We start from the raw sequence: 23176 nt of genomic DNA, 5'->3' as shown, positions 1-23176 counted from the left end.
TACCAATAAGAGATAGCGAAATATTCCAATTTTTATTGGTTTTATGATCTTCCTGCTTTATTATTTCCTGCCAATAATAGCAAATGTCTTTAAAAGAATCAATAATATGTATTGTGTGGAAGATAATTAGGAATTTCTTTTATTTTAATACTAACCTGGTTTAATGTCAAAGAATTGAGCCGTAGCTGTCCATATGTAGCTGGTACTTTTACACTACCTACATTATTAATCTCTCCCTTTTTTTCCTGTTTTTGACTCATTTAATTTTTAATGCTGTGCCATTAGGGTTTGGACCAGATAATCTGGCACTGGCTTTAATTGTGAATTCTAAATAAAACTCAGTCCTCTCATGTGGTTTTTCCCTTTTCTCTAAAATATACAAGGTTTGTTATTTTGCAAACATTACAAGACTTAATGTCAGTAGGTGAGTCAGTTAACTGCAAGCATGTGTTTTATTGGTAGTTTGGTGTGTTGGCCACTGGCTATGAACAAAGCAAGTGTTCATTTAACCAGGCTCATAGCCTCGATGGTACTGTAGACATGTTTATGTTTGCATTCCCAGTAAAGTTTTATTTTAAAGTGGTGACTGCAAAGACCACAGGATTGTAGCGCAGGGTCTTCATTTAATAGCATGCCCGGGGTGGCTGTTGCCTCCACCCTCCTTCTTTCCTTTTTTTTTTTTTTTGATCATAGGCCTTGCTGCCTGAGATGTCCATGAAACACTGACTCTCACCTTCCAATCACGTATGTTGGTGGCATACGCCTTTGCCTCGCAGTTTGAAGAGCATTCTGCAAGCCGCAATTTCAACTTAAATGAAAATTTCAGTGCTTATTACCACAAACAGAGGCTAGATTTCTTCTTCACATGATGTTTAATGAGACCATGAATTATAAAGGGCGAAAAATGTAAACAGAGCGCTAAGTATACGGACTTTAGTCAGGAACCTTTGATGGTGTACATGGAAATAGAGTTCTAATCTTCCACACCAGCAGTTTTGTTTGAGATCAGTGATTCTCAACCTTCCTAAAGCTGGAGCCATTTAATAGAGTTGTGGTGATCCCCCACCATAAAATTATTTTTGTTTGTATTTTATAACTGCAACTTTGCTAATGTTATTAATCATTATGTAAATATCTATACTTTCTGATGGACTTAGGCCACTGTTGAAAGCTTTCTTTGACTCCAAGTGGTTGTGATCAGTCTTCTAGGTTAGATATGATAAATTTGCTAAATTCATCAAGCATATATTGCATATAAGGTGTGTGTCTTCAGATATAGTAGGGTATGTATTGAGTATAAATAAATATGTTCAGAAAATAGTTCATTAAAATGTTACTTTCTGTGTTAGGCACTGCTGCCTATTGCTCTGACACATATAGGGGATTATCAAAAGAAAATTTAAAAAATAGAAAAGTAAATTCACTTTAAAAATACTTAAATATAGCCAGGCAGTGGTCACATATGCCTTTAACCTCAGTACTCAGGAGGAAGAGGCAGATGGGTCTCTGAGTTTGAGGCCAGCCTGGTCTACAGAGTGAGTTCCAGGATGGCTAAGACTATACATAGAGACCCTGTCTTGAAACCTTGTCACAATATACAAGAATGAAAATAGATCTATGTGAAGAGAGACTGCTTGTTAATCACACAGAAACTATATTAACTATAACACTCTTCAGCCAGTGACTCAGGCATATCTCTAGCTAGCTCTTAGATCTTCAATTAACCCACTTCTTTTATTCTTTGTATCGGCACAAGGCTGTGGATTACTGATAAGGATCCAGTGTCTGTCTCCTCTGGCAGCTACATGGTGTCTCCCTGATTCCCCAACTCTTTCTCTATATCTCTTCCAGCCTGTCCATATTCTGCCCTACTATAGGCCAAAGCAGCTTTTTATTTTATTTACCAATGGTAATAAAACATATTTATAGCATACAGAAGAGAATCCCAATCAGATCCATATCAATCGCCCTGCACAAAACTCAAGTCCAGATGGAGCAAAAACCTCATCATAAATTCAGTTACACTGAACCTGATAGAAGAGAAATAGGAAAAGAACTTTGAACACATTGAAAACAGGAGAGAACTTTCTAAACAGAATACCAATAGCACAGAAACTAAGACTAACAGTCAATAAATGGAATCTCATGAAATTGAAAAGCTTCTGTAAGGCAAAGGACACTGTCAATAGGACAAAGCAGCAATTTACATAATGAGAAAAGATCTTCAACAACCCCACATCCCACAGAGGGCTGATCTCCAAAATACATAAAGCACTCAAGAAACTAGGTATCACAAAAACAAATAATTCAATTAAAAAATGAGGTACTACCTTAAACAGAGAATCCCCTATAGAAGAATCTCAAATGGCAGAGAAACACTTAAAGAAATAGCCATTATCCTTAGCTATCAGAGAAATGCAAATCAAAACAACTTTGAGACTCCATCTTGCCTTTCAGAATGGCTAAGATCAAAAACACACATGCCAGTTTATGCTGGAGAAGATGTGGGGTAAGGTGAACACTCAGATCAAACTTGGTCAACCACTCTGGAAATTAAAGGGTAGTTTCTCAGAAAACTAGAAATTGATCTACCTCAGGAGCCAGCTAGCCTACTCTTGGGCATATACCCAAAGGATGCTTCACCTTATCACAAGGGCAATTTTAAAGGCATATGGATGGAACTAGAAAAAAAAATCTAGAGTGAGGTAGACCAGACCCAGAAAGACAAACATGGTAAATTAGATATTAACTGCAAAGTCGATAACCATGCTACAGTCCACAGAAATATTGCCTAGGGAACAAGGAGGGCCCAAGGGAGAATTCATGGATCTCCCTGGGAAGGGGAAATAGAGGAGATTGCCTGGGGTTCAGTGCTCATGGGAACCTAAGGGATCAGGTTGGGGGATGGGCAGAGAGAGCCAGTACTGAGAGAGATGACTAGAAAGAAGGTCTTTCTGGAGTTGGATAGAATCCTGATGCAAGGGAAACTTCCACAAGTCTAAAATGATGGCCAGCGAAGACTCCCGGCAGCAGCGGATGCACAGCCTGAACTGGCCATCTCCTTTGACTGGATTGGTGACTTCCCCGGCTGTTCCCCAAAACCATTCATCCAGGCAGGCAGATTCAGAAATCCATGGCCAATCATTGACTCCCCTGAGGGAATCCTGCTGAGTAGAGGTAGGAGAGATTATAGGAAATGGGGTTTCAGGGACATCACAAGAGAACCCAGAGAAACCATGAGTCTGGTTCATGGGAACACACAGAGTCTGAAAGAACAAGAGAATGTGCATGGGGCCAACCTAGGCCCTCTGCATGTGTGTGACAGTTGTGGAGCTTGGTCTATTTGTGGGACTCCTGGCATTGGGAGTAGGGGCTGTCCTTAGTGCTTTGTCTGGATCTTGGGAACCTGTTTCTCATGGTGGATTGCTTTGCCCAGTCTGAAAACAGTGGAAAGTGCTTGGTCTTACTGCAACTTGATATGCCATGCTTTGCTAAAGCCCATGGGAGTTCTGCCCCTTTCTGAGCAATGATTACAGAGGAGGGGTAGGTGGGAGGGCTGGGTAGTGGGAGGGGAAGAGAGAGAAGAGACTGCAACTGAGATGTAAAATAAATAAATTAAGAAAAAACCTTAGATATTATTTATGAATATTTAAATAGCTCATGGTCATTTTTAAAATAGTATCTATGAGGCTGACTCCCTCTCTGATCCTATGGAATATATTACTGTAAAGGTTTTTCATAGGAGAGACAGTAGTTTTGTTTATTTATTTATTTATCTTTATTCATGTATTTATTTACTTATTTATTTTATATGTGTGCTCCTGGAGATGGGATCTAGGGCTTTGCACCTGCTGGGCCAGTCTTCCACCACAGAGTTAGCCTCAAGCATGATATGCAAGTAAACATAGTCAAAGGCAGTACCAGTCATTAATACCCAGGAAGAGGAAAACTTTTCAGACAGGTACTTGCTCTCAAGGACTAGTCCAAGTATGAAGAAATGTGGCATTAAATTATTTAATACCTTGAGAAATTCACTCCGAGTAATGTGAATTTACTCAGATGAAACAGTTTGCTCTTTCATCGTAATCATAGTTCCTTATATCACCCTTATCTCTTTAAAAATTTATTATTCTTAAATTTTATTTTATTGACTTGGTTTTAGTAACACGGCTTTAAGCAAATTTTTGATGCAATTTCTGTTGAAGATTGGAACAAAAAGCAATATTTGCGATCCCAGCCGCTGTGTGTACAATAGAATGTTAGTTAGTTTTCTAATAGTGTACAGGAAATTGACCCCAATGTGGCAGCAGAAGAATGTCTGTATTAATTACTTCCTTATGTAATGAAGTTCCTGCTCAGGCTCTCAGGAGACCTACGCTAGTCTACTAAGACTACACTTGCTTCCTGAGTGAGCTGAAAGGAGTTTGCTTTCAATGCCTTCACGTTTCTTTTTTTTAAGGCGATTTTTATTGAGTCTCTGCTCCCCTCCACTTCAACTGTCCTCCAAATTCCCTATGCTCCCAATTTACTCAGGAGATCTTGTCTTTTTTTACTACCCATGTAGATTAGATCCATGTATGTCTCTCTTAGGGTCCTCATTGTTGTCTAAGTTTTCTGGAATTGTGGTTTGTGGACTGATTTTCTTTTCTTTATGTTTAAAAACCACTTATGAGGGAGTACATATGATAATTGTCTTTCTGTGTCTGGGTTACCTCACTCAAAATGATGGGTGTTTTTTGTTTTTTTGTTTTGTTTTGTTTTGTTTTTTAGCTCTATCCATTTTCCAGCAAAATTCATTGCTGCAAGATGTCATTGTTTTTTTCTGCTGTGCAGTACTCCATTGTGTAAATGTACCACATTTTCCTTATCTATTCTTTGGTCGTGTGGTATTTAGGTTGTTTCCAGGTTCTGGCTATGACAAAAAATGCTGCTATAACATAGTTGAGCACATGTCCTTGTGGTACAATTGAACATCCTTTGGATATACACCCGAAAGTGATATTGCTGGATCTCGAGGAAGGTTGTCTCCTAATTTTCTGAGAAATCACCATACTGATTTCCAAAGTGGCTGTACCAGCTTACACTCACACTAACAATGGAAAAGTGTTCCCCTTACCCATATCCTTTCTAGCGTAAGTTGTCATCAGTGTTTTTGATCTTGGCCATTCTTATAAATGGAAAAAAAAAGAAAGAAAAAAGTAAAATTAGTCAGGAAAAAATAAAAGTAAACTTGACACAAAGAAGAATTCTAGACTAGGACAGTAGACTCTTTGTAAAACTGACTATGAGCATTTGAAAATAGAAATAGAACTCTGATGTTAAGATGTTCAGATGCAAGATTGTGCAAAGTCCTGGTAGATAGGTAGCTAGGAACTGAATGGCGTTCAGCTTCAACCCTGATATCTGACCAGGATATGGCACCAAGTCCAATGGTCAGTGTTTCATTTTGTGTGTGTGTGTGTGTGTGTGTGTGTGTGTGTGTGTGTGTGTGTGTGTGTTTGGGAGACAAAGAGTTTGTGTGTATGTATGCGCATGTGTGAGTTGTTATGTCTGTGTCTATATGTGTCTATATGAGTCTGTATGTGTCTGACTCTGTGTGTGTGTGTGTGTGTGTGTGTGTGTGTGCATGTTTGAATTTAGAGCATCTAAGAAGGCATACATGGATAATACTGGTGGGAAACTTATAAGCAAGGACACAGGCGGGGCATCAAGTCACAGACAGACATTGTGATACATTCACTATACCTTGATATAGCCGTCATTGTATCTTAAATAACTAGTGTAGTGTGTCTCAATGGAGTCAGATAATTTCTAAGACATGTAGAATTCTTAATTAGCTCATTGTACTTCAGCACATTTACGAATCAATTTTCTGATCTATAAAACAGGATCCCAAACACTGCCTTGGCTTAACTCATGAGTTGCTATAAAGATTTCTTTAAAGATAGAGTGGTAATATATGAATGAATGTTGGGTGGTGTGATTGCCAAATTAAGTTTAATAAGTGAGTATTCATAAAACTTCATTCTTATTTTTTTAAAAACAGGGTGGTTCTTGAAACTGATAATTTTCATTGGGAGTCTCTTATTTCTTTATGCAATCCTCTCTACCTAGAACCTATAGAAGAGCTTAAAGTGACATCTAAAAATAATTAAAACAATAAAAAAAGATTTTTCCTATTACTAAGTAAGTGAGGTCATAGTGTGAAATCATTTTAAGAAAGATGGAGCAACAGTTAAGAGCACTGACTTCTTTCATAGAGGACCCACGTTTGATTCCCAGCACCAAATGCTGACTAACAACTACCTGTCCTTACAGTTCCGAGGGTTCTGACATTCTCTTTTGGTCTCCACAGGCACAAGGTCCACAGACGTACCTACAGGCAAAACAGCCATACCCATACATATAAAATAATAAACTTTAGGACAATGAGAACACCTTGAGGACAAGAAGACGAGGAAATATTGCAAGTTAGAAGAGATGGGGGGTCTGCACACTTGTAGTGTGGTCTGCTGTTGGCAGTTCCATCAGACGTGGGAAGCCTTCATGATCTCTTTCTTTCTACAGTGTTCTATTTCACTTCTATAGTCTCACGTTTCTTTTCTTTCAAGTATTTTATATTTTCACATGAATATAATTAAAGCGAACAATACAATGCATTCACTCTAGACAGTCAACGAAGTCATTATTTAGAAAACTAACAATTATCCGTATTTTTTAGAATGCAGTTCTAGTGTTGGCTTGATGACTCAAGCCTGTGATCCCAACACTTGGAAAATAGACACAGCCTAATCAGGAATTCAAGCCAACTCCATAGAGAGTGTGGAGATAGCATGGTCTATGTGGGATACCGTTTCAGAAAAAAATAATGATAGTAAAGTATAGAATTATAACAAACTCACATAGAGTACAAAACTTAGTAATTTACATAGCAGTAATTAGATTAAAAAGGACTGATTTTCTGTTTTCCTACCATTGTGAAATCCATCCCTGAAAACAATGGTCCAGGTTGAAAAGAGTGACCCTTGACGTGTATTGCAAAGGCATGCTTGACTTCAGTGCCTGAAGTGAAACGAGAATAATAAATGTGACCCAATGCTTTGAAGCCTGTGATTTTGGAAGCATCCTTTCTAATACGCCTGTACCTGTGTCCTCGCTTTAGGAGTGCAAGACCCACAGCATGAGAGAGTGGTCACGGTGTCTGCTAACGGGAGCATCCACAGCCCCAAGTTTCCTCACACATATCCGAGGAATACGGTGCTGGTGTGGAGGTTAGTCGCAGCTGACGAGAACATGCGGATCCAGCTGACGTTCGACGAGCGCTTTGGGCTGGAAGACCCGGAGGAGGATATCTGCAAGTGAGTGGCGCACGGGGAGTCGCGGCGGGATCGAGCCCTGCATTCTCCCTTTGCTTCAGTTATTTGCTTTTAAAGGGAATCTTGGCTTTGTTTTTAACTGACCTAAGTTGACAAACACGCTCAAATTTTATTTCGACTTAGGTCTTTCTTCAAAAGAATCAGAATGCCTACCCATGGACAGACTCAGTGATTACTTTCTGTCTTTCTATCGCTACATAATTTGTAAACCATATCTAAGCACAACTGTTTATACTAGAAAATAGAGAATAAGAGCCATGAAAAGGATTGTAGTTATGCCAGACACTCTGCATCATCATTGGCATTAATCTTATATTTGAACTTCCTGAAAGTCAAGTCAATGAGATAAGGAAGGTATTTAAAGAGAGTTGGGAAGGTGAATCAGTCGGTAAACTTGGCACACCAGCATGAGGGCCTGATTTCAGATCTCTAACACACACATAGCTGGTGTATAATCTCAAGCTGGGGTGGACAGAGACAGGGCTCTATCTGAAGCTGTGAGCTCCGTGTCCAACCAAAGATATCCTGTCTCAAAATATTAAGGAAGAGAAGCAACTGACAAAGAAGGGGCCTTGTATTAAGCTTTTGGCCTCCACAGACATGCATGCCAGCAAGTCACTTACACGTGCATGTACCACACATGCACACACACACACACACGTACATGTGCCCAACCAAAAGTTGTATCTAAGGGTGTACATTATTTAAATGACACACTGATATCTAAGTACATACATGAGAACTCAGGAGCCTGTCTCATCAGGAGGAAAGCACACAGTTTGCAGAGCAGAATTTGACATTCAGGGTAAAAATGCAAGGCAGGAATGCACCATGGTTCCCAGCAGCATTCAAGATGGAGTCAGCAAGGATATTTCACCCACACAGAAGGACTACTCCAAGTCAGACCAGTGTTCTCATTCAATCTTGCCTCCCATAGGGTATCATACAGGTAAGAGGCGTGAGCAGCTGCATGGGAACCGATGCATTTTCTGTACCTAAACACCCTGAGCACTGGTGTTTCTTGGCTCCTATTTAGATATTTTTGCTGTGAATAAGAATTCCAAATCTTGTGAAACCCATGAATGAAGAGTCTGGGATTTACACCAGTGAGTTGAAAAACCCAAATTTACATCAGTAGAAGGGACTGCAGATACTTCTATGTGACTGACGGGCATATATATGAGGGCATGATATGCGTGTGTGCTGCCTAAGTAACCACATGCTTTCAGCTAATGATCAGAAGATAATTATCATCTTACCTGCCACAAGCGGTGTGCGATATGATTTTATCTAGCACAGAGCTCAGCTTTGAGGCGTCACTTCTTGTGGCTTGGATGTTCCTCTCTGATTGCATTGTCTTGTTCCTGTTAGTGCTGTCCCCCTGAATGACGCCACCCCAGGCCCTAGCCAACCTTTCCCTGCTCCCTCTACTGCAGTGAAACTTTGGCCTATCTGGCATTTTTCTGCATAAGTAAAGGCACCTTTGCAGTGATGTCTAAGAATGGTCAGAATGCAGACCCAACATGCCATAGTCCCACCTTGACTAAGTTGAATTAAATTACCTTCAAAAGTGACCATTTTAAACATCTCCTATATACAAAGATCTCTGCGTTCTTCTTAATGAACTTTTTCTTTCTCTTTCTGTCAATTTGATAATACATTGAGTATGAAATTGCACCTCTTCATTAACTTGAATTTCGTTTTCTGACGAATTTCAGTTCTGAGGAAATTGAGACATTTCCGTATTTACTAGTTGCCACCTTTGCTTCCTGTTCTTTGAAATACCTGCTCACACCTCTGGTCTCATTTTTCTTAGTCAGTTTGGCTGTCCAAATCTGCATCTCATATTTAAGCCTTAGCTTGTTATAGATGCCAAGGAACTTCCAGAAAGACCAACAAAGGTTATACAGAGGGAGGGAGTCGTGACCTCCGTGACTCTAGATGACTCAAGTCATATCAAAATGAGGGCTTATGGTGGTAGGAGAACACCTTCCCTGCTCACTCCAGGCGCCATTTAACTAAACTACTTATGACAAAGCAGAGTTGAATTATTTCATGTCTGACGAACAAGACCAGTTTGACAACTTTGCTAATGTTTAAGAGGAAATGGGCAAAACCAGGTTGTGCGTGCTTGGACTGAGCTTCAAATGGCTCTTTCATCATGGGGTACGGACATGGGAGCTGGATTAGTTTTGCGTCTTGTTGCTGCAGTTAAGTTCCTGCCAGAGCAACTTTAGGGAGAAAGGGTCTCTTCAGGTTGTAGCCCTTTGTTGAGAAGTCACAGTAAGGACTTGAAACAGCATGCCACATGCACACTGAAGAGCAGAGAGGGGAATGCATACGTGACTGATAGTCTTCTGTTCACCGTCTACACTCACACACTTCAGGATCCTCTGCCGAGGTAATGGTTGTGAATACAGTGGGCTCGGTCTTTTATATCAGTTGAGATTTAGTATCAAGACTATCTCTAACCGACATGAACTCAGGCTCGCCTGGTTCAGACGGGTCCAGACAGTCCCTCGCTGATATTCTCTTCTTTCTAGATCATGTCAAGTTGTCAGTTGAAGCTCACCATTACAGATACATAAGGTGACTCAGTGACCTAAGAGACTGTGTCAACAACTGCTACTGTTAATGAGAAAAAACATAGATCACACTTTAGGCAAGTGCCTATAATCAACAGTGACATTGTCTGGGTGCAGAAGAGTCTCTGGGCTCCGTGTACGACAGCACTGGGATGATAGTCTGTTGAAATAAGCAGGAGGAGAATTGGAGCTGTGACTTCAACCAAACAATGTGCAGCCAGCGGGGTAGGATTGAGGAGGGTCGTGCAAAAACAGGGCAGACGAATATTATAAGAACATATGTATGTATCTGCTGTCTTCCTATAGATAGGAGATGCTTTATTTTTCAATTTCTCCCTTTTAAACGTTCTAACTCTCTATATCCACCTATCTGTCTGTCTATCTCTATCTGTCTGTCTGTCTGTCTGTCTGTCTATCTACCTATCTATCTGAATAGCTGGACTAATATCAGGAGGTTTCTGGTCCTCTGCTCTACACACTCATACCTAATGTATTACTTACTGACCCTCCTCCTACATGCCTTTTGATGTTAGAGAGACGTGGTATACCCAGGGGAAGGCTTTAGCAGGAAACTTTTTAAAGCATTTTTTGTTTGTTCTTTTTCTGTGTAAATCATCTTCTCATTACCCATGTTTCTGTAAGAAAGATGATAAGAGAAAGCATTGGAAATAGGATATATTAATCGTCATTCTGACTCTCAATAATGCCTCTACTTCCAAACATTTGGCATTTTCAGGGAGGAAAACTGGAACCAGCTCATGGGGACTGATACTGAAGGGAAGTTAGGGGATTATGAAAATGATAAGTATGCTAAATTAAATCTAGATTTTTTAATATTACAGATTATCAAAAATCTATTGCCTTTCTCTAAAAGTAAAATTTTCCCTTTAGACATTTGCTTATCTTCCTTCTGTTTATAGTACAATTAATGTGGGCTTCTTATTTACTCATTTATTCATTCCCACATTCAACAAATATTTACCAAGCCCTGTGTTGGGCAATCTGATGACAGTCATGTGCAGGAGATGACTGTCCCCTCACATAGTCCATAGTGAGGGTGATGACTAGTAAACAGACAGGACAAAATGCTACCCACCCAGTGCATAGACAGGAACACTTGTTACTTTAATGGGTTGAGTTTATACTGTTTTGCCATCCATTTTATAAATCATACCATAATTGGGTATTTGAGCTAACAACTAAATAAATATCACTTGTACATAGGATGGGTAGACTAAACTTGCCATGCAGACTTCAAATCTCAAACATCCATTTTCTCTGTATCACCCTGATTTCTGTACTTGAGAATACCATAGATTTCTCATACCAGCTTAATAAACCTTTGGGAGTTGTGTAATGTAAAAATTTTAAGAAGATGTAACTTTATGCCAATAATAAAAACTTCCCTTGGTTGGTAGCCATACAGCTTGAATAAAGACAGTGTTGTTTATGTGGTTGATACTAACCATTGAGTCACTTAAGTGCATCATAAGGACTTCCCAAGCAAAATGTTTTGGAACATTTGGGGTCTCCTTAAAAGGACTGAGGGAAAGAAGGCCATACTATTAATAGTTTATATTTAGTTTAAACAATTCCATATTTGATTCTGGAGAGAGCCAAAGCCACGCCATGTACCTTGGTTCAGTTTCCCTCCCTACCTGAAGCTGAGACTGAGTATCAGGGTGTTGTTAGTAACTCACTGTCTCAGTTTCTTTGTGAAGGCACATGAAAATGTGTTAACCAAGCAAAGCAGAGCTTCTGGAGGGAGGCCGTGGGAACCTGCTAGAAGACAGAGATGGCCATCTTTCTGGGCCATAGATGTCATGGAAACTCTGTGTCTAGCTTGTTTTCACAGGAGCAGCCAGAGCGACTGGAAGCATCACCAACCTCTCCAGATCTGGCTTTAGGAGGCACTCTGGGCTGAGGCATGCAGTTGCTGGCTATTGTCTCTGCCCAGTTAGGCTACTGTAATACGATACCATAGGCATCTGGCTTAGAAAACACAGAATTTAATTCTTCAGTTCTGAATGCAAGTCAAAGATTGAGATGTCAAGAGCTCTCTGGGGTGATGACAACCTGGCCACAGATAGTGTCTTCTAGCTCTCTCTCTCCATATGGCACAAGAAATGAGGGTTTTATTTTAATTTTTGTGATGATAACAATGACATCCATAATCTCATCACCACCCGAGTCCCTGTGTCTTAACACCATCTCAACACAGCAGTTATAGATTAGCACAGGCATATAGAGAAGGTACATGCTTTCCGATCACATATGTTCCCAAAGCAAATCTCTTGTAGCTGCGTGGACAAAGGAGGAAGGCAAAGCAGCATCTGGGTGGTCAAATGAAAGAGGCCGGGTTCTAGGAGAACAACCCCACATACTGCATATATGAGGGAGGCCTACGCCATCAAAGTTCCTGAGAATAAACTGATGTCTGCAGGGCAGAGAAGTGAAGGCTCAGCTTGCTGCGAAGTGCAGGCACTGTATGAACAAGGGGTTTTGTTGGAGTGGGAACTGCCTTGGAGTGGGAGAGTGGAGAATCTGGATCTAGCTGTGAAGAACCTTGAATCCTGAGCTGGATATGAACATCTCTCTCCACGCTGTCTTAAGACAAGGCTGTTCTGGCTAAAGGGTCATGCTCTGGTCCGTAGGAAGACAATTCTGGGGATGCATGTATTCAGAGAGGGGCTTCAGGTGCTCAGTGTTCTGGGAGGATTTTCAGGATTGATTTCCCTAGCTTCAGACTTACTTGATTGCAATTCTTCAGTCTTGTTCTTCTCCGGTTTCTTCTTCAATTGCTCCCAAACCAGACAACACACTTCTTCTTCCTAATAGTTTTCTCTTTGGTGCACTGGAAACTGGGGTACCCACGCACTTGGATGTGATAAGAATCCTCAGAACCCCTGTGTTCTATTTAAAAATCCAAGTTATCTTTTGCTTCAAGACAAAATAGCTACTTGTCTATTTTCAACAGTGCTGGAATTTTCACTAGAGAAGAGCCATGGAGACTGGGCCATTGCACAGCCTCGGGGAGAGGCACTGCTTCTCTCTGCCTTCTATAGGATGGAAACAGCAAGAACACAAGCCAGGCCCAGAGAGGACCCGTACTGCCTGGTCTAGGAATAATCTTGCACACTGCTGGAGCCGCGCAGTACTAAAATGTATTTCCCCAGAGAGTCAGTGACCTGATTGGAAAGATAGTGAGATCTCTTCCAGAGTGTTACTGGGTCTTAGTTTTCCAGCAACCACAGAAGCGCCCTGGTGAAGACAGTCAGTCTGGATCATGTCACTAGAGGTTTCTGTGGAGACTTTATCCAACTGTTGATCTAACAGGATGGGTGCCTGCTGCCCTCTTCTGCCCCTGTCTACCTCTCTCTAGGTGACTTTCTTCTCTAGAACCCTGGTCTTTTCAGATGCCAATAAAGCCAAGGGGAAAGTACGTTTTGTTGTAATTGTCCTCGGAGAGATTTTAGTGTGGAAGGCTGTGAACTGAGTAGTGGAGACCAAAGACTTGGAGCAGCAGGAACTGGACTGTGGTTGGCCGGAACTACTATGACCGGCAAGCTCCTGGTTCATGCTCATTCTCCAAGTCAAAGGGATGCACTGTGATTTGGGTCCTTGAAAGCAAAACTATCTCTTTGCACTCAGAGCAGAAGAGGTGGTACAAAAATAACAATGTGTCGTCTTGGTGCTAAGGGCGGTCAGGACTGCCATGCAGCCTTCAAATTTCCAGTTACTGTTTTCCCACCTGTACTTTTGGCCACAGAATAAAGGTCCTTTTAGAGTTCAATTGCCCTTCCGGGCAAGTCTTTGGAGTATAGTTAACTCCGTGGCATAATTTATAGCTATGTTATCCTTTGACCTCGGTAGAATGTACTTTCCTAGTTTCAAAAGAAAAAAATCAGCAAAACAAAACAAAAAACATTCCTTAGAGGACTTAAAATGATGGGTGGGGATCTGAATAAAGCTCAGATCAAAGGACTCTGCTGCTGGCTAATGAAATGTTTTGGTTTTATGTTTTGAAATGTTCAAAATCAACATTCCAAGTGGAGAAAATATGTGTCTGTCATGCCCCACACTTCTGTCTGTCTGCTTTGTCATTCACTCGGATCTCCCATTTCCCCTGGTTATTCTTCGTATCTTCCAGCATTTCCTTCTGCTCCCTCACCCATCTTCCAGGTGATTGTGTTGCCCAGGGGTCACTTCCCTTCACTTTCCCAGGCAGAGCCTTATGGTTTGTAGACTGTGAGGTTCTGAGATGTTGGAAGCTTTCTTGGTGACATGCCCATACTTTATATTGTTTTGCTGGGGTTCAGGATGAAGTCACCTACTTAGGTTATTTAAGTGGTATATAGACACGCTGAACTGACGAAATGGAAATTCATTGTTTGATAACTAATCCTCCACTGGGATCGTCTAACCAGAAAGTACTATCAAAGGAAGCAAGGGTCATTGCTGGCTAAGGAAGGCCTTCAGTTTGAGTAAACTTGAAATGGTACACTGTGCCAGCCTTTCCAGCTCAGCTTCTCTTTCCATTTGTATATAATGTAATTATATCTCCAATATTAAAACATTCATTTCTATGTAGCACAAAGAATAAAAAGCCAGAGAAAGAAATTGGGGTTCAACCCAAAAACTAGAAGAGCAAAGCAGCCAAGCCACTAGAGATGTCTCACCTCTACCAAGGCTGAGTGATCACAGACTAAGTCAAGTAAGCCCACTAAGCAGACTAAACCTCTCTCCTACCATTTTACATCCCCTCTAGTGCTGGGATTAAAGTCATGTGACTCCCTAGTACTGGAATTAAAAGTGTGAGCCACCACCACTTGGATTTGTTTCCGCATTGACCTAGTGTAGTCCAGGATGGCCTTGAACTCATAGAGATCCATCTGCCTCTGTCTCCCAAATCCTGGGATTAAATGTGTGTGACACCACTGCTCTCCGTGTGCAGACAGAGCTCTCTGTGAACTCAGATTTTTAGGGAAGGAGCATAATAGTCAATATAGGAGTGCCCTTTTCTGAATGCAGATACTGAAATTTGCCCAAAGTCAAATACCACCTTCAATTTTTAGTTACAGTAAGTGTGCAACTTTGTAGGTTAGTGGTGTTGCTCTATGGTAGAATACTTGAGCATCTATCCTGAGCACAGATAGGGAGTGAGGTGGAAAGGGAGGGAGAGTGAGAGAGAGAGAAAGAGAGAGAGAGAGAGAGAGAGAGAGAGAGAGAGAGAGAGAGAGCGAGCGAATGCATGTGGGAGTTGCATTTGAGTGCATGTGCTGTGTGTATGTGTATATGTGTCTGTGAGTTTGTTTGTGCATGCATGCATGTGTGCATATGTGAATAAGAACATACCATCTCTAGACCTAATCATTGGTTTTTGTTTGAAGCACTCTTAGGTCATTAACACACAGAGGTTTGTGTTCCTGCCAGGGTTACAGTTCCTACATTCCAACATAACAGTGAGTCAGAGGCAACTACAAGTGCTACTGACAATTAGTAACAACAGGTAACCTGGAAAGATTTTGAGATGGCTGAACAGTTGTGTTCATTTCTCTTCCCCTAAACAGAAATGCCAGCACAGCAAATTTACAACTGTATTTTGAAGTGAACGCTGTGGAAGGACTCTGGATGTCAGTCAGAGAAGATAGGGTTCTGTAAGACTGAGCAGTCAGGGCTGGCAGCAGAGAAGATCACTGTGTCTGGCAGCCATAGCCTTGGGTCCAGTGTCTAGGAGGGAAAAAAAGGAAGGAGGAGGGAAGGAGAGAAGGAGGGAATGAAAGAAAGAAGGAGGGAGACCAGCAGGCACACACACACACACACACACACACACAGAGAGAGACAGAGACAGGGACAGAGGCACAGATAGAAACAGAGAGTATGAATGAGGGACATAAGAATATATGGGGATTACTTGGAAAATGGCTTCTAGGAATAGGAGCATGGTAAAGGGTAGCTGGGGTAATATGATCATAGTATATTGTATATAAACCTGATATATAAAAATTTAAAAATAAAAATAACCTGTATTGTGCAGGAAGGCTCCAGAGGGTTCAACAACAGCTGGACAACAACTCACAGGAGTGTTGCTGTACACCCGGTACACAGGCGCTCATATTTGAGGAGCTAGAAGTACCACTGGTCCTGAATTTCACATTCCACACTGTAGATGTGTATCGCAGGAGAATCATGCCCCCCCCCAAAAAGGTCAGCTCCTGTGTGTCTATTGAAAAATAAATGTTGAAAATGAAGAAAAGTCTTCCACTGTTCTATAGACGTGGGACTAAAGACAGCATTCAGTATCAGATCAAAACTAGGTGAGAGCAAGGCCGTAGGGAAAGCCTCATTGAAATGCTGTGTTTCATTACCTCGCTTCAAAGGGGACTCTGTGCAGCGGGCTGAAGTGAGAATATATGGTGGTTATGGCTTGCTTAAGATTTATTGAAACTGTGTGTTGGTCATGGTACATGCTTGGATAAGCCAGGCCTTGCCTTTTACACAGACATTTACTCAAATGTGGGCAGAATACGGGGCCGGGTAGCCAGATTTTCCTCCAAAAAGAGAGCTCTCTGTGAAGTCAGCTTTAGAACATAAACCCCAAGTCAATATAGGGTGTCCTTCTCTGTGGGTAATACTGAGGTTTGTCCAAAAATAGAAAACCTCCTTTAATTTTCAACTGTAGCAAGTGTGACCTTGGGGTTCTGGTAGGTTGTGTCCTCAGCTGTGGCCACTAAGCACGTGCTGTGCACATTCATTAGCTTCCCTTTTAAAGGGGCCCTGCCCTCCTCCTATCTCTCTCCCTCTCTCTGGTTCTCTGCCTGTCTCACTGTCTCTCCCCCTCCCCCTCCCCTCTCCCTCTTTCTTCCCTCCTCTGCTGTCCCCAGAGGTCGGTCTCCTCCCACTCCGCTCACTTTTTATGTTCCCTCTACCCTCTCTTGTGCCAGGGTTTTTGTTGTTGTTGTTGTTGTTGTTGTTAAATACTTTTATAAGTATGAACCTTCTCAGGTTAGTATTGTTATTCCATAGTATAATGCTAGAGCATCTCTGCTCACTTCTCAGTACTACGTGTGTGTGTGTGTGTGTGTGTGTGTGTGTGTGTGTGTGTGTTTCTGTGTGTGTGTTTGTGTGTTTCTGTGTATGGGGGGTAAGCAGATTTGTATTTGAGTGCATATGTGTGCATGCATGTGTATGTGTGTTTATATGGGGATGTGTGTCTGTCTGTGTATGGGAGTGTGTGTGTGTGTGTGTTTGCAAGGACATGCACATGTGTGCATGTGCAGTACACATCATCTCTAGACCTAATCATTAGTTTTTGTTAGGAGCACACTTAGGTCTTTAGCATAAAGAGGCTTATATTCCTGGCAGGATTGTGGTTACTACAATCTAATAAAACATTTGAATATGAAAAAGAAGGTGATTGTTTTGTCAGAATCAAGGCCAAATCCAGAATGTAGCTTTCAACACCCACACAGAGGAGCACCTGGTTTGGAAAATGAAAGGTTTAGTTCCATTCACCATACTGATTTTGGTTAGGATGGATTGGTAACCTGTTTGTACTTCAGAATTTAATTTATTGGCACCAATGTTTATTTAGGATGCCTGTCATGTCTCCAATTCACTTAGGTCATTTGCTACTAGCAGGATGTTTTGCTGCTGTTGTGTGGTACTGGGAATGGGACTAGAACCTTACATATGTGTGGTGGTTTGAATAAAAATGGCCCCCACAGGCTCATAGGTTTGAGTGCTTAGTCGTCTAGGAGTTGGTACTGCTTGAGATTAGGAGGAGTGACCTTGTTGGAGGAAGTCTGTCACTGTGGGGGTAGGCTTTGAGGTTTTCAAAAGCCCAAGCCCAGGCCCAAAGTCTCTCTCTTCCTGCTACCTGGGGATCCAGATGTAGAACTCTCAGCTACTTCTCCAGCACTGTCTGTCTGTCTGTCTGTCTGTCTGTCTGTGTACCAGTGTTCCCTGCAGTGGTCCTAATGGAATAAACCTCTGAAATTGTAAGCCAGCCCCAGTTAAGTGCTCCCCTTTATGAGAGTTACTGTGGTCATGTTGTCTCTTCACGCCAATACACCAAGACAATATGCTAAGCAAACACTCTACCTCTTGACACATCCAGCCCTCCCAATGCATTCTTGGAATATACAAAAATTAGTGAATTATATTTGCAGAGAAGATACAGTTTTTTTAGCACCAAGTAGAGTTCTGTTTTTTGTCTTTTTGAAGGTTATACATATATAATAAGATAGAGAGAATTTTGTTCCCATGCAAACAATCTTTTATGAATCTGCTTTGAAAATATCAAAGTTTTTTTTATAAAAATGTTCTGAAAGGGCTAGAGTTGAATATATATTATGCAGGTTTCTTTGTGATGCATGAATGATCCCTTGCATTAAAATTCATCTCTAACTTTGGCTTTTAGATGAAAAATGTTTCAATTAGCAGCACACTCAACACTGGGGACAGTTCCATGAAAAGAATGTCCTGGCAGAGAACCTGCTGTGACCGCCCCGGACCACTCTCCCCTCACTACACAGCTCTGCTCCGCCAACAGTCAGTGTGCATCTTACCTGACTTTTCATTATAGGGCTTGAGCCCATGAAACCAAGAACTCTTTTGTTTCAGCATCTCGCTTATGTTCATGTGATGCCAGCATGTCACCTGTCACCCTCTGCAGATTCTGAAAATTTTTATCCTGGGAAGTTATTCCTCATAGCGTTTAGATTAACTTGAGGAATGAAATTCTCAGTCTTCAAGTATGCTTTCCTCCCAGTCAGAGGAGAGACCCAATCAATATCCCAGGAAGCAGCTGATTTAGCCCCCTGCCTGGTTCTCACCAGAAATCCCCACACTGACTAAAAAAAAAGTGGTCTCTTTGTGTGCTCTCTGTGGCTCTCCATCCCAGTCTGGCAGTTCGAACAAGCAAGCAAGTTCATGATATCAAAATATTTGTGTAAACGGAAGGAACCATAATTTATTGCTTCTAAAATTATTTCATGGGATTGTGGTGGAGCTTGTTTTCACGGAGGCATTGGGGATAATCTCAGTGGAAATGAGGCTTTCACTCTATGTTATTAGAGTGATATAATATTTCTCTAATTTCAGTTTCCCTGCTATTTATCTAGATTAAGAACTTCCAAAAAGTGACTGTAGTAATTTAAAAACAGGTTGCTGATTGTGGTCATTCTCTGTTAAGACTAGCAAAATTCAGACACTTGTTTTTCTGTCTAAAGAACCATAATGTGAGATGGAATTTCTCACAAGATGAAAACGAACATTCAAAAGTATTTGCTAAACTTCCATATGACATATGAAGACAGAAAAGAAAGACAGAAAGGAGAAGAGGAGGGAGGAAGAATGGGAAAAGATAACATAAAACATGTGAACGTTGAAACTACTTTCACATCGTATATCTTTCTGATGCTTTCAAGTTTCTGGGAGCTGGACTAGAGAAACCAAGGCAATATGTTTGGTTTAGCTGGAGGTATGAAGACATATTGGTCTGCTATTTAAGGGGATTGTGTGTCTCCAGCACATCTGTGTATCTCCTCCTTGGTACACAATGGGAGAGTATTTGCTGGGCTGTGCTCTCCTTCCATGCTGTTTTGCCTCAGCACAGTCTGGATATATGGGACACAATCATTCATTGATGGAAACCTCCAAAGCCAGGGGCCAAAATAGCCCTTCTTTCTTACAAGTTGATTGTCTCAGATATGTTGTAGTAGTGATAGATAGCTGACTGATAGTATAGAAGTATAAACAGAAAGGCAATCTGAAGAGATTTGCAGATAATCAGTAGGCTGGCTGCAAAGAAACATCAGATATTGACTTTAACCTTTGTGAATTCCTGCCCTAAGATATGGCTGTTAGCAGGGATGACTCAACATCTCCTTGGTACCACACACTGAACTATTACTCAGTTGCTCCATAAGAGGTTCTTGGAAAATATCAGTGTAGATGACAGAAAGAAATGTAAGACATATTGATGAAAGGGTGATCCTAGGGATCCAGATTTGAAAGAAAATAGCTGTGATTGACAGCGCCATCTGTATTTTAAGAAAGTAGCAAGGCCAGTTAAGGCCTGTTGTTAAGAAAGATGAGAACTTGGTGATATTGAGGAGGTATGTGGGAGGGGTAGACTTCAGAGTTCCTGTGAGGGTCCATTGGGATGATCTTTAGGAAGCTGATGAGGATGTCAGATTGTAGGGTTCTAATATACAGAGAGGAGATAGACAAAATATTTAATATAAAAACATTTGAAATAACTGTCTTTTGTATGACTGAAGAGCGTTGGAGATTAGTTAAGTGTTTCTTTTTCTTCTTCTTCTTCTTCTTCTTCTTCTTCTTCTTCTTCTTCTTCTTCTTCTTCTTCTCCTTCTCCTCCTCCTCCTCCTCTTCCTTCTCATCCTACTTTTTCAGGAAGGAAGGAAGGAAAAAAAGAAGGAAGAAAATATTTGGTCATAGAAAAAGTTTAACCAAGAACACAAGACTTCAATCACTTGAGACTATATAACTAATTCTTCCTTCCCAGTTCTGTATTCAACACATGAAGGACTACATAGGTTGGATGTCTAAGCATAAGTATGCTCTCAATCAGCTATGGGTACAGGAGTATTTGACAATGTACTGCCTTAGAAACACATAGGGATAAATATCTAGACCATGGGTTTATAGTAGAGCAAATACTATAGCTTGTGTGAAACCAGAGTGGAAAATGTGTCCGCAGAGCTCAGAGCTCACCATGGCTATGACACGCAAGTGAGTGGTGGAAAACTACTAACACCAAAACACATTTCAAAGTGTTATATTCAAATTTATTATTATCCCATCATCAATATCCCATTCATTATGCTGAACAATGTAGCTACATTTGAGAAAATCAGCTTGCATTTAATGTAACTATCCAGAATTGGAGTGAAAGAAAAAGTAAAAAGTATGAGCTATTTCTATGGCAACACCATATATAGAATTGTGTTTTTGCCAACACTGTCTCTTGATATTTGTCTATAAATCTGTTACCGTACCATCTATGTATATACTCACCTATCCTCCCATTCAACCGGCACTCGTGCATCCTGCTGCGCATCAACCAAGTATCATGCTACATGTGAGGGGAACATAAATAATCCGATGGCCCTTTGGCCTCCAGAATGTATTGAATAGCAACAGGATGTTCATGGAAAATAAAAATTAAAATTGAGGTGGGTGTGGTATGCACTGTGTTGCGATGAAGTCACTGCCTCTTCTTCTGGGACTCCCAGAAGGCTTTGCCCGAGAAGCTCTTATGTGGCTGAGGTCTGAGGAAGTGGAAGCGTGTCAAGAGATGTGGGAAGATAATCCTGCATTAGCGGACTCCATACTTCATTTTCAAAATATTGATTTGTAATCTTTGGAAGTTACTACTAGGCGTGTGCTCAGTCTAGCCACCGAAATGTACTGCTGTGTAGATTGGAACGCTTGAGTAATAACCTGGTGACATAGAGTAAGTATTTGACCTATGACAGGGCCATTATTGCTGGAATTACTGTCCCAAAAGATGTGGTCATGTTTACCATCTGGTGAAATACGCTGTCGCGCCCAGGTTGAGGTTCATAGTGACTAAAGCCTGGAACAGCCCACAATGACTCGGTTGCCCAGAAGCCCTCAAGGAGACTGGCGAGCTGTCTGCAAAGTTTCCTAGATTTTCTGACTGAAGTCGGCAGGACCAGAGTGAGCAGAAGTGTGTGCCTTACTCTCGGGTCAAAGGAAGACCTGCAGTCCTCAGATCAGCCCAATTGGGCCTTTTATGCTCACACGGTAGTGGTAAACAACCGAAGGAACAGGAGTCAGGAAGATAATGGCCAAGACTGTCTTCAGAATTGTCGTTGATCTCTTCTCTTTTTAAGACCAAAGTATAGTTTTTATATTTTAAGCTCTCATTAAAATAAAAATACAAACAATTTAACCATTGAAATTAGAGTACATAAATTTTTAAGAATGCCCATTTTATTGTCTCCCAGCCTTGCCTGCGTGTGTGATAATTAACACAGCTTTTTATATTTGTATCTGAAACAACAATTTTCTTTTATTCAAATCACTGAAGTGTTACTAATGGAAGGCTGTCCTACTTCAAAAAAAACTTTAAGACTAATAGTTATGACTTACTAACACCATATATATCAGCCTAACGAGATTCAGAAGAGAAATGCCTCATTGGTTCTTGGTATTTCGAGAAAGAAATTTAGGTTCATGTAATAAGTAGGAAGATAAAAATATACAAATATATGGATACAGTCATGAGCTAACCACAAACTTATTTAAGAACTATCTTATCTCTTCTACAGAGGAGAAAGATCTGAGTGAAGTCAGCTGAAGCCATAAAGGAAACTGCAGTGACCTATGGGAAACGGTTTAAAACTGAGAGGTTTTCTGGCAATGTGGGGACTTGTAGAAGGCTGTGGCAGAACCTTTGGTGTAACAGCACCTGGAAAGGGTAACTAAAACAGGAAGAAACAGAGAGAAAAGAGGAAGGAGTGTTTGAAATGGAGCAAGAAGAGAATAAAATAAAACTTACCAAGTAATATCTGCCTCTGGATCTTGCCTAGCAGGTGAATTAACCAAGCAGGCTCTAAGCCCAGTGTTTCTCATTTCCATTTTCATCCTGGCCAGCTTTTGATACAAAGCTTTCTGCTTTGTTTCCTTTCTTTGAAAATGAAAACATTTGATGAGAACACTATCCAATCCTTTGTTTCAGTGAAAGACGGAATCCCACATAGTCCATCAGCCACTTGTCCTAGTAAACAAGCCAAGTGGCAATCCCAGAAAATACACAACATAAAAACAGAGAACCTGTGCATTTCATGTGAGGTAGAATTAGGATATTTTATTTATCTACTTTCTGAGATTCAAACCTTTTACTGAAGAGTATCAGCCATTGTCCAATGCTAAGACTTGTGGTTCCAGAAAGTATGCTGACTGGTTGCACCCCAACTCTCCTTTGGATGATTTCAGTCTCCCTTCAGCTGGTGAAGATGAGTTATCTTTCCATAGCCAAGTTAATTTCATCATGCAAAATTTTCGGTATTCATGTGTGTGTGCCTGCATGTGTGTATGCACATCATGTTCATGCTATTGCCCACAGGGATCAAAGAGAATGTCACAATTTCTGGGATTCAAGTCACAGGCTGCCCTGGGAGCCTCGTGAGGAATACTAGGAGACCAGGTCCTCCGCAGAAT

The 23176-nt window shown here is 41.0% G+C and overlaps 1 protein-coding gene across 1 annotated transcript in view; it reads left to right on the top strand.

Annotated features, from left to right (window-relative positions):
* Nucleotides 1–23176, top strand: part of Pdgfc (platelet derived growth factor C) — a 158821-nt gene that overhangs the window by 85644 nt on the left and 50001 nt on the right. The window contains exon 2 of the mRNA XM_048424738.3: nt 7163–7358. Within this exon, the coding sequence (XP_048280695.1) occupies nt 7163–7358 (196 nt within the window). The remainder of the gene's footprint in view (nt 1–7162; nt 7359–23176) is intronic.

The sequence above is a fragment of the Myodes glareolus genome, chromosome 20 (genome assembly GCF_982192425.1).
Source record: "Myodes glareolus chromosome 20, mMyoGla1.1, whole genome shotgun sequence".
NCBI classification, from domain to species: Eukaryota; Metazoa; Chordata; class Mammalia; order Rodentia; family Cricetidae; genus Myodes; species Myodes glareolus.
This window is presented reverse-complemented; position numbering and strand designations above follow the sequence as displayed.